The following is an 11739-nucleotide window of genomic DNA, read 5'->3' on the forward strand; positions in this document are numbered from 1 at the left end:
CACCAAACAATGTCATTCAATATTTTGGTTAGGAAAGAGACCAACTTCATGGTAGCCTTTATCTCCATGAGAAAAAGTGGGGGGGTGCCAGAAGCATGTAAAGGCAGGTCAGTTATCCCCTCCATCTTAAAGGCAGCACAGAGCAAGGCTGGCTTTGCTGCCACACAGGCACTTCAACTTCCAGAAGAAGATAACCTCCTTTCTATCTCCATGCTCTGTGTAAGATACTCAACTTTTGATCTGCCTAGGGCTGTAATTTTGAGCAAAGATCTATTCCATTATGACTTATTCACTAAAAATAATTTTAAAAAAGTAATAACCAATAGCTACCATGTATTAATTGTCTGTGCTCAATGGTGGAGTAAACACCTTATCTCCATTTTTACAAATGAAACAGAGGCTCAGTGAAATTGAAAGACTTTCTCATGGTGACGGAGTAAGTGGAGACAAATGGAATCTTTCCTTGCCCTTCTTCAAGGGCCTGGCCTGGGTGGATTTAAGGCAAAGGACAGCCCTTCTCTCACAAGGTTACAAGCTAGATGGCAACATATCAGACAAGGAACTGTTTTCTCCTCTCACCCCTATCTACTCCTAACTGGGTAGTATACTGACCTTGTGGGCCATACTGACCCCCCTGGGGACCATAGCTCCCCATGGAGTTCTGCTGGTAGGAGCCCATGCCTGTGTGTATCTGTCCTCCGGAAGGCTGACGCGGAGATAAGGCTGAGCCGGGCTGGGGGGAACTGTACTGGGGCATCTGGGGGTTCCTCTGCATATAACCTATTTGTGGGTAGTATCCATATAGTTATTAGCTTTATACAATGCGAACAAATGCTCTCCCTCCTTATCCAGGGACTTTACCATCTACATTTTCTTTAGCAGCTACTTGCATGGAGTCTCTATCTGATTTTCTATATAGTGGTGTGTCATTTTAGGCACCTTCAGAGTGACATAAGCCATTAACCAGGGCATGCCAACTGTTTCTGCTAAATGGAGGTTTGAAAAGACAAAAAGGAATGACAAAAACCAAAATGAATGACTTAATGAGTAAAGACCAAATGTTGAGTCTTCAGCAACTGCCGACCACATGAGGCAAAATGTAAGAGGGCAACCATCAAAACAGAGATAAGTACTGAGAAATGGAGACACTAACATGGCCAAGCCCACTCTAACTTCACAATTTGCTGCTGGGTCTCAGCACAAAGAAGTAGTAAGTGTTTGAGATTATATATCTGCTAATTACCCTGATCTGATCACTATACGTTATATCTATTGAAACATCACTATGTTCCCCATAAATAAGTACAATTATCATGTCAACTTTTAAAGAATATAAAAACAATTTGCTGCAGGGATTGTCCTAAGCTTCATGGTCAAACAGCTCTCTAAAAGCTACTGCACAGGGCACTCAAATGTCTGTCCTAGCTCCCTGCCCCTCCCCAACATCCAGGCTCTCACCTCGATCTTGGGCAATGCTTGATTGGTTCATGGAAGGATGCATGATGCTGTCCGACTGGCCACTGGGTGGCCGAGGTGGCATCTGGTTGCCTGCTCCAGACAAAGAACAACATAAGAATATCATGGCTAAGCCTGGGAATTCTAGCTAGGTAGTCAATTCAGAGCTAGAAATGGCTCATGGAGAGGCCAAGTACCTCCCAGTATCACACACACAGAGATCCAGCCAACAGGTTCCAATCTCCCTTCTCCAAATGCTAAGGGGGAAACTATGCAAGCATGAGCCAGAGATGCTTTCTCTGCCAGGGGAAGACTAGGACTCCTTAATATTACTGGGGGCAGTCACCTTTCCCTCTCCCTAAAGCCCAGCACTTGAGGGTACCTGGCACTGCAGCAGGCGAGAGTGGTCCTGAGCGAGACTGAGCAACACTGGCGGGAGAGCCAACAGGGGACGGGGAGGGGCCTCGGATGCCAGGCAGGTGAGGGGAAGTATGAGGAGAAAAAGGAGACTGAGCTGGATTACTCTGCTCTCCTTGGCTGCTGGAAATCCCTGATGTGCTCACTCCAGGACTCAGAGCTCCTTCTGTCCCCATGGGGAGGTCATCTATTGAACCAGATAGATCCTAGAACATATACATAAGAACATGGATTAGTAATATTAGGCAGAAAGATTCTACTATCAATAATCCTACTACTTGCTTAGCATTTTCCTTAAATAATCAAGAGCAAATACATCACACACGTTCTTTACTCATGATATTATTTTTATTTAAAAAAAAAAAAAAAAAAACAATTTTTTTTTTTTTTTTTTTTTTTTTTGAGACAGAGTTTCGCTCTTGTTGCCCAGGCTGGAGTGCAATGGTGTGTCTCAGCTCATCGCAACCTCCGCCTCCCAGGTCCAAGTGATTTTCCTGCCTCAGCCTCCTGAGTGGCTGGGATTACAGGCATGTGCCACCATGCCCGGCTAAATTTTTTGTATTTTTAGTAGAGACGGGTTTTCTCCATGTTGGTCAGACTGGTCTCGAACTCCCGACCGCAGGAGGCCCTCCTTGGCCTCCCAAAGTGCTGAGATTATAGGCGTGAGCCACCGCACCCGGCCCTAGTCATAATACTATAATTTACATATGGCAAACTCTGTTAAGGACCAGGTGGAATATATATTAGACCTTGGTGGGCCATAAAGCCTCCTTCAAAACTATTCAACTCTAACACTATAGTGCAATAGTAGTGAGACAATATACAAACAATGGTGTGACTGAGTTTTGCTGATTCCTTTTCTATCCTTCTATCCCCTCAGAAGCAGATCTAGCACTTTCATCTTCTTTCCCAGTCCTAACTTCTATCGTCATAAGAAAGCAACTACTTCAGTGAGGCTTTAGTTCTTTTCCAATAGCAGAACTTTACAAAATGCTGCCAGGATGGTACCAAGAGCTACAAGAGAATGTTAACAAGTTTGGGAAACATTTATAGATCCCCTCTACTTCTATTATATATTAGAATGACGATGATTATTATAGATTATCATAGCCTCCATTTGCCAAGGACTCACTCCAAGTCACCATACTTTACAACATAAGGGGTAGGAGGTAAGAAAGAGATACATTGGATGAGAAAGGCAATTTCTTAACCGCCAAGAAGGTCTGGGACTATACTCCTAACACCTGGTCTATAACAGTAATCAACAAATGTTTGCCAATTGAACAAATTCTGTTTTTTCCCAGCTTTTATGTTTTTCAGTGAGAACTTGGTATTTATTTGTAGGCTTTGCTTGTCTTGAATTAATCAATAAAGAGTTCACTCTAGGTCAACAAACTCCAGTATTAGCAAACAGGAGCTCAATATGAAAAATATTCACCCCAGAAAATATACCCTAACTCCATCCCCTGCCCCATGTTCATTCTCTAGCTAGCAACATTACTTCAGGCTTGGAACTAACTGTAATTGAAGAAAGGATGAAAACCCTGATACTTAAATGGTAAACAAAAGAGTTCTCTTAAACACACTGGGTCACATGCAGTGGCTCCTTTTGGGAGGCTGAGGCAGGCAGATCACTTGAGCCCAGGAGTTCGAGACCAGCCTGGGCAACACGGCAAAACCCTGTCTCTGCTAAAAACACCCCAAAAAATAAGCCAGGTGTCGTGGTGTGCAGCTGTAGTCCCAGCTACTTGGGAGGCTGAGGTGAGATAATCTCTTAAGCCAGTGAGGAGGAGGCTATAGGGAGCCAAGATTGTACCACTGCACTCCAGCATAGGTAACAGAGCAAAACACCGTCTCGAAGACAAACAAACAAAAACAAAACTGAAAACACCACACATCTCGAGGAGGAGGAGATCCAAGTTGGTTTGAGTCTATTCCTGCTCCAATAAACGAGCTCACCCTGGAAAGATCGGCTGAAAGTGACTTTGACACTAAGATCTGACAGTTAACACTGGAGGTCAGAGGTTACCTTTTAGGCTCTCCTTCAAGTATCCAAGCTGGGTGGACCTTCCACAAACCACTTGGTACCTCACTAGGCTGGGAGCATTTCTGCTGAGCTCTTGGAGACAAAGTTTGCTCTGAAGGCAGGTAGATAGGTATGCATTTGTGCCTGTGTCCAGCTTTCCATGTTAGTTGAGAAGTCAGAAAATGCTACCTTTCTTTTTTGTTAAGAAGTAGGCCAGGCATGCCACAGCATACTTTAAAAATGCAATGAGAATTAGTTCCACCATAGAACGATTTCAAGAGGTCAACCAAGAGGTAACAGCAAAGGACATCTTCCTTTCTTGAAGGACTAAAGTACCTGGAGCTATGAAGAGCCCCACGTTAGTCCCAAGAGAGAGGGACTCCATCCTTGGTTTTTTTTTTTTTTTTTTTTTTTTTTTTTTTTTTTTTGAGACAGGGTCTCACTCTGTTACCCCAGGCTGGAGTACACTGGCACGATGCCAGCTCCCTACAGCCTCAACCTGCCCAGCTCAAGTGATCCTCTTACCTCCACCTCCCGAGTAGCTGGGACTACAGGCATGCGCCACCACATATGGCTCTGTGTGTGTGTGTATAGGTATGCGCCACCGTGTGTGTATGTGTGTGTGTGTGTGTGTGTGTAGAAGAGATTCTGCCATGTTGCCCAGGGTGGTCCCAAATTCTTGGGCTCAATCCTCCCACGCTGGCCTCCCAAATTGCTGATATGATAGGCATGAGTCACCGTGCCCAGCCCCATCCCTGTTTTGATGCCTAAGTTATACCACAGACATCTAGCCTCTGAACCAAGAACAAACTAAAAGAGGCAACAAGATGACAAGGAGAGCCACTGTAAGTAGAAAGGGCCTCAAAAAGCACTCATTAGGCCCTACAGTCTACAGCAAATCCCACAGCTCAATGCTCTGTTTTAGGGATCAGCAAGTTCCCTCACCTACTCCTTACTACAGTCTCCATTCCTTATCAAACTGCCAGCTTTTGGTAATAAGAACTTTCCTGCTTACAGGAAAAAGAAGTGTATTTCAGAACAGAATAGGAATCAAGGATCCATCCATCAGACGAGAACTTGGTTCAGTTCAAATCGCTTTGAAAAATTAAATGTTGGCCAGGCGCAGTAGCTCATGTCCGTAATCCCAGCACTTTAGGAGGCCGAGGTGGGCGGATCACGAGGTCAGGAATTTGAGACCAGCCTGGCCAACATGGCGAAACCCCATCTCTACTAAAAATACAAAAATTACCCGGGCATTGCCGGGCGCGGTGGCTCAAGCCTGTAATCCCAGCACTTTGGGAGGCCGAGACGGGTGGATCACGAGTTCAGGAGATCGAGACCAACCTGGCTAACACGGTGAAACCCCGTCTCTACTAAAATACAAAAAAAAAAAAATTAGCCGGGCGAGGTGGCGGGCGCCTGTACTCCCAGCTACTCGGGAGGCGGAGGCAGGAGAATGGCGTGAACCCAGGAGGCGGGGCTTGCAGTGAGCTGAGATCCGGCCACTGCACTCCAGCCTGGGCAACAGAGCTAGACTCCGTCTCAAAAAAAAAAAAAAAAAAAAAAAAGGCCGGGCGCGGTGGCTCAAGCCTGTAATCCCAGCACTTTGGGAGGCCGAGGCAGGTGGATCACGAGGTCAGGAGATCGAGACTATCCTGGCTAACATGGTGAAACCCTGTCTCTACTAAAAATACAAAAACCTAGCCGGGCGTGGTGGCGGGCACCTGTAGTCTCAGCTACTTGGGAGGCTGAGGCGGGAGAATGGCGTGAACCCGGGAGGCGGAGCTTGCAGTGAGCCAAGATCACGCCACTGCACTCCAGCCTGGGAGACACACACAAAAAAAAAAACAAAAATTACCCGGGCATGGTGGTGGGCACCTGTAATCCCAGGTACTCAGGAGGCTGAGGCGGGGAGAATTCCTTGAACCCAGGAGGCGGAGGTTACAGTGAGCCAAAATAGCACTACTGCATTCCAGCCTAGGAGACAGACTGAGACTCCGTCTCAAAAAAAAAAAAAAAGTTTTGATCATTTTTGTCTTTAGTTATACAAGTAAAACATGAACAGTCTCATGAAAAACACATTTCAGATATTACAGGTGAAGCCAAAGTCCCCTACACCAAAGTTCCCCAAGCTGTCTTTCTGTTGCCCTCAATAGAGAAACCACTGTTCAATTTGGTGTGCATCTTTGTGCGTTTTTTTTTTTGTTAATTTATTTTTATTTTTTATTTTTAGAGAAAGGGTCTCGGTCTGTCACCTAGGCTGGAGTGCAGTGGCATGATCTCAGCTCACTGCAACCTCCACCTCCCAGATTCAAGCGATTCTCCTGCCTCAGCCTCCTGAGTAGCTGGGATTAGAAAAATTGTTTTGTTTTGATCATTTTTGTCTCTAGTTATACAAGTAAAACATAAACATTCTCATGATAAAAACATTTCAGATATTATAGGTGAAGCCAAAGTCCCCCATGGCTGTCTTTCTGTTGCTCTCAATAGAGAAACCACTGTTCAATTTGGTGTGTATCTTCGTGGATTTTTTTTTTTTTTTTTTAAAGAGACAGGGTCTAGGTCTGTCACCCAGGCTGGAGGGCAGTGGTAAGATCTTGGCTCACTGCAACCTCCACTTCCTGGTTCAAGTAATTCTCCTGCCTCAGCCTCCTGAGTAGCTGGGATTACAGGTTAATTTTTGTATTTTTTAGTAGAGACGGGGTTTCACCACGTTGGCCAGGCTGGTCTCGAACTCCTGACCTCCAGTGACCCGCCCACCTTGGCCTTCCAAAGTGCTGGCATTACAGGCATGAGCCACCATGCCTGGCCCCCAGCTAATTTTTAAATTTTTTTGTAGAGATGGGGCCTTGCCATGTTGCCCAGGCTTGTCTTGAACTCCTGGGCTCAAGCGATCTGCCCTTCTCAGCCTCCCAGTGTTCTAGGATTACAGGCATGAGCCACCACCACTGGCCTTGGTGTGTATCTTTGGAAGTGCTAAGAAAAAAAACCAAACAAGAAACAAAACAAAAAACCAAAACCTGGCCGGGTACGGTGGCTCACGCCTGTAATCCCAGCACTTTGGGAGGCTGAGGTGGGCGGATCATGAGGTTAGGAGATGGAGACCATCCTGGCTAACATGGTGAAACCCCGTCTCTACTAAAAAAGACAAAAAATGAGCAGGGCATGGTGGCGGGCGCCTGTAGTCCCAGCTACTTGGGAGGCTGAGGCAGGAGAATGGCGTGAACCCAGGAGGTGGAGGCTGCAGTGAGCCGAGGAGATCGTGCCACTGCACTCCAGCCTAGGCAACAGAGTGAGACTCCGTCTCAAAAATAAATGAATACATACATACATACATACATACACACACACACATATACATACATACAAACCCACCAACCACTCCTATCAGCTCACGGCAGGAACTGAGGAGGTCCCTTCAGCCACATTTACAATTAAAAAACCAGGCTCGCCATAGATCCACAAGGAGAATGCCCCTGCTCCACCTGAGGGATCCTAGAAGCCTAAAGAAAACCTTTGTAGCTCTTGGGGCTGGGGTCTCAGAACTCTGGAGGCATCTGTGGCTGGCAAAGATGTGGCTTTCCCTTCTTCAGGAGAGCTGTCACTTTTGGTAAAGTGCCCTGAGCTTCTTGGAGAAAAAGTGCTAAATAAACCACTGTCAACAGTAGTCCCACCTGGCTGGGATGCCTGGGCATAGAAAAATACTGGGGAAGGAAGAGCATTAATCTTCTTATCTCTCTGATTTGGTTGGCTTGGGGCCAACCTCTCAAAGTGTCATTTTCATTAGATGGCAACTGGTCAGCATGGGATAGTTGGTTTCAAATAATTTTAGGAGCCAAAATGTTAGCACAGAAAGGGGAAAATCATTTACGATTAACAGCTACCATTTAAGCATCTACTACATGCCAGACACTTTGCAAAATTACCCAATTTTCTACAATTTTTGGTTACAGATACTATTACCATTACCATTTTGGTTTTGGTTTGGGTTTTTTTGAGTCAGGGTCTGCCTGTTACCCAGGCTGGAGTACAGTGGCACAATCCTGGCTCACTGCAACCTGTCTCCTAGGTTCAAGCCATCCTCCCACCTCAGCCTCCCGAATAGCTGCGACTACAGACACCTGGTTAGTTTTTTTTGTATTTTTGTAGTGATGGAGTTTCACCATGTTTCCCAGGCTGGTCTCAAATTCCTGAGCTCAAGCAATTCTCCCACCTTGGCCTCCCAAAGTGCTGGGATCACAGGCGTGAGCCACTGTACCCAGTCACATTATCAATTTGAAGATGAGGAAGTTGATGCCGAAAAAGATTGGGCTACATGCTCAGGTCATCTGGCAAGTGGTGGAAGCCAGATTTTAAACCCAGGCCTGTTGAACCCCATAGGCCATGCTGGCTTTCTCTCTCCATTATGTTGTGACACTATATGAACTGAGGAGAAAGGTCACGCCTCTAAGGAGACCAAGGCCCAGCTTTTGGTATTTATCAGTTGTGACCTTGGGCAAACTGGCAAGAAGCCAGGCTTCGGTTTTCTCACATATACAATCAGAGAGGGCTGGATAAATCTAAGTCTGTGACGCCTCTGGCACATATGCATGAAACCCCCCTAGCACCATAAGGTCAGGGTTAAACGACCAGCAGTAATATTCTGGAATGAGAGATATAACAACATACCAGCAATATAAGTTCTAAGACATACCCACCAGTTCCAGTGGCTAGGCATAGTAAATATTTTTATTGGGAAATGGGAGGGAGTAGTAAGGGCAGAAGTCTCCAAAAGATGTCCTGCCCCTCTATCTACATGAACAGATATTGCTCTGAACTCCACATCCTTTTATTACACAGGACACACCTCTGCTTTCTACTCCACAAAAAGCCAGTTTTTCAGGTCTTTTGTTCCACAAAAAGCCAGACTCTGTTAAGCCAGACCTCAATGTTCATAACAGTTCAGTTTTCTATAACACATTTATCATTAATAAAAAGTTCAATCGGGCTGGGTGCGGTGGCTCACACCTGTAATCCCAGCACTTTGGGAGGCCGAGGTGGGCGGATCACAAGGTCAGGAGATCGAGACCATCCTGGATAACACGGTGAAACCCCATCTCTACTAAAAAATACAAAAAATCAGCTGGGCGTGGTGGCGTGTGCCTGTAGTCCCAACTACTTGGCAGGCTGAGGCGGGAGAATGGCATGAACCCAGGAGATGGAGATTGCAGTGAGCCAAGATCGCGCCACCACACTCCAGCCTGGGTGACACAGCGAGACTCTGTCTCAAAAAAAAAAAAAAAAAAAAAAAAAAAAAAAAAAAAGGCCCCTATTCTCCCTGGTGGGGGATGCCCTTGGCATCTCAGGACTCTCAGGTTCTCAATTATCCCAAAAGAGCCCACCTAACAAGCATCTTCTGGAAAGACTGTTAAAAGAACTGTAGCAATGCCCCTTTAATGGGAAGATTTCTTTTCCAGGGTTTGTTCTCCTCCAACTATAATCCTGCTGAGAGATGGGAGGTGAGGATCAGCCCACTCAGTGCCCTACCAGTTCCAAGGAAGCAGCAGGGCCAGGAGAATTTCCTCACGTGTTTCCAATGTGTTTTGTGCATTTTATTGCTCATCTACCATGCAGATCAAAAGCGCTGGAGCAGATCCAACTATTTCACACAGAATCTCACACTCCAGGCTGGCTACAGCCCTGAAAGCCTTCATTTCTTCACTTGAAATACTGCCCAATGTTATTTTGGGATGTGACCTGATAGAGGAAGCCCACAGGGACTCCATGACGATAACTGTTCCAGCTGTGATTGGTTGCCCAGCCCTAGTGAGCGCCAGCATGAGTCTGTCAGGCTCTGCTGACAAACAGAACTCAGCAGCTAACACCTTCTCTTCACACCACAACAAAACCATGCCTGAAATCACACAGTCCATACCTTATTTTGTGGGGTAGGGGCAGTGGGGGTGCTGGTCCTCTCACAGGAAAAACTGCAAGTTCTAAGATGAATTGGCTGCCCGCTGAAGAATATTTTTAAGCAGGAAGATACCAGATCAGGGTTAGAGGAGGGAAGTTTAAATTATCTCCCAATAGAGCCACATGAGGATGACATAAATTCATTTTGCCGAGCAGGTGAAATGGCAACAGGTACCAAGTATAAAGAATAGGCTCATGACAATGCTCAGATTTAGGGTTTTCCCATAAATCTGGCTAAATCCTTGGGGAATCCCAGATAGAGTTCTTGTATCCATTTAGTTGGGAAAAGCTTTTGCTGAGTTGTGCTGATACAGGCAGGTAAACTACCCATCATGAGAACCAGGTAAATCCTACACATAAGCTTGTAGTAAGTGTGTGCCCTGGGAACCTTGCAACTCAGCCATCCCCATTTAAATGATAATACTTGAATGAAAAAATTCCATAATGACCAAATCTACACTAGTAATTTGTCAGTCTCCTATCCCCGCCCCACCCCTAGGCTGCTCTCATGCTGAAGAATGGGAGGAAATCCTGAAGAACACAGAAGAGACTGGGAAACATAACCCATGAAGAAAAGGAAAAGGTAGGAGAGGAGGCAACAGCCTTAAACTCTAAGGAAGAAAAACTGAGACAAAATTAATTACTTAAGGCAAATAAGTTTTTGGGAGACTTGGCTTTTCCTAAAACCTTCCTCAAGCAACAATTTATTGAGGGTAGCAGAGAAGAAGAGGCTACCTCTACTGAACACTTGTACAATAAAGTTTCAGTTATAAGTTCTCTTTTTTTCTCCTTAGTCTTCGCTATAAATGTAAGAAAGATAAATTTGACCCACCCCAGACTGGTAGGGACTCCAAGAGTTACAGAATTGCTGTGACATTATTCCATGGTTTCAATCCAACAGATTAACTGCCACCTATGCCTAGAGAGCAGGCTTGCTGGTGTTAACTGAAATGCCAAGAAAGAATCAACACACAGAATAGGCTGCCTTTCACACCCGGTGATAATTCCAGGTCAGGAGTTAAGCAGGTAAGGAAGGGGAAGAAAAGATGCAGAGGTTGACAATACCCTTTTAGTGTAAGACCAAGCCCTATGACCTACATGGACTACCTCCATGGTTTGGAACAGCAGAAACTACTCCAGGAAAGGCTCAGAAAAATCTGTTTCCTACTTGCCCCCGTCAAGTTTCCAAAAACTTGGTTTGTATCTTAGAAACCATCACATAGGATGAGATCCCCCACCAAACTCCCTCTTCTCTTTTTCTACAACAGGCTATTGTTCTGAAGATAATGATTCAGTCTTCCTGGTACCTTTTGGCCACCTGATGGGGAAGGCATAGAAGAGAAGGGTTAGACTCTTCTTGTCTCCAGAATGCTTTTCAGGGGCCCAACTCCAAGAGGAAACCCCCTATATACACATCAGAATTCATAAAGAAAGCTCTGGAGACCAAATCTCCAAATACAAAGGATGTTGGAAAAAGTTAATAAAGTTTCTTTATATCTTCCTTTTGAAAGGAAGCAGAATTGACACAAATATGTGACTATCACATATTCAACCCTAAGGTGAGTGGCTTTCATTTAATTTTCACAATCATCTTCTGATATAGGTATTACTCCCATTTTAACAAAGAAGCAAGTTCAGAAGTGACTTGCCCAAGGACAGACAACTATTAAATAAACCTGAGGTTCAAATCCATTACTTTACACTCTTTCCATAAGGTATTAATAGAAGCCTGACATGATCAAAAGCTGGGTTCCATGCTCCAAGAGAGGTAAGGCCAACAGCCTATATCACCAGACATGCTGAGTGATTAGCTACTTGACTCAACTGGCTAACCTCATGAGGCTCACTTAACTACTTTATTGAAGGAAAGACTGATACTAGATAAATCA

The 11739-nt window shown here is 45.1% G+C and overlaps 1 protein-coding gene and 2 long non-coding RNA genes across 5 annotated transcripts in view; 1 reads left to right on the forward strand and 2 right to left on the reverse strand.

Annotated features, from left to right (window-relative positions):
- ARID1A (AT-rich interaction domain 1A) overlaps positions 1-11739 on the reverse strand; it is an 85912-nt gene that overhangs the window by 18864 nt on the left and 55309 nt on the right. For all 3 annotated transcript variants that reach the window (XM_015132127.3, XM_077967132.1, XM_015132119.3), the window contains exons 5-7: positions 1838-2078; positions 1459-1548; positions 613-780 (exon numbers count right to left, since the gene is read on the reverse strand). In XM_015132127.3, coding sequence (XP_014987613.2) covers positions 613-780; positions 1459-1548; positions 1838-2078 — 499 coding nt within the window. The remainder of the gene's footprint in view (positions 1-612; positions 781-1458; positions 1549-1837; positions 2079-11739) is intronic.
- On the reverse strand, positions 4089-5917 carry LOC144335131 (uncharacterized). The gene is made up of 2 exons (XR_013405592.1): positions 5777-5917; positions 4089-5317 (listed from the first exon to the last, which is right to left on the reverse strand). It is a non-coding gene; the product is annotated as an uncharacterized LOC144335131 (long non-coding RNA).
- The window catches only part of LOC144335129 (uncharacterized), a 32257-nt gene continuing 24814 nt past the window's right edge, over positions 4297-11739 (forward strand). Inside the window, exon 1 of the long non-coding RNA XR_013405590.1 lies at positions 4297-5063. This is a non-coding gene — a long non-coding RNA (uncharacterized LOC144335129). The remainder of the gene's footprint in view (positions 5064-11739) is intronic.

Source organism: Macaca mulatta, chromosome 1 (genome assembly GCF_049350105.2).
Source record: "Macaca mulatta isolate MMU2019108-1 chromosome 1, T2T-MMU8v2.0, whole genome shotgun sequence".
In the NCBI taxonomy this organism is placed as follows: domain Eukaryota; kingdom Metazoa; phylum Chordata; class Mammalia; order Primates; family Cercopithecidae; genus Macaca; species Macaca mulatta.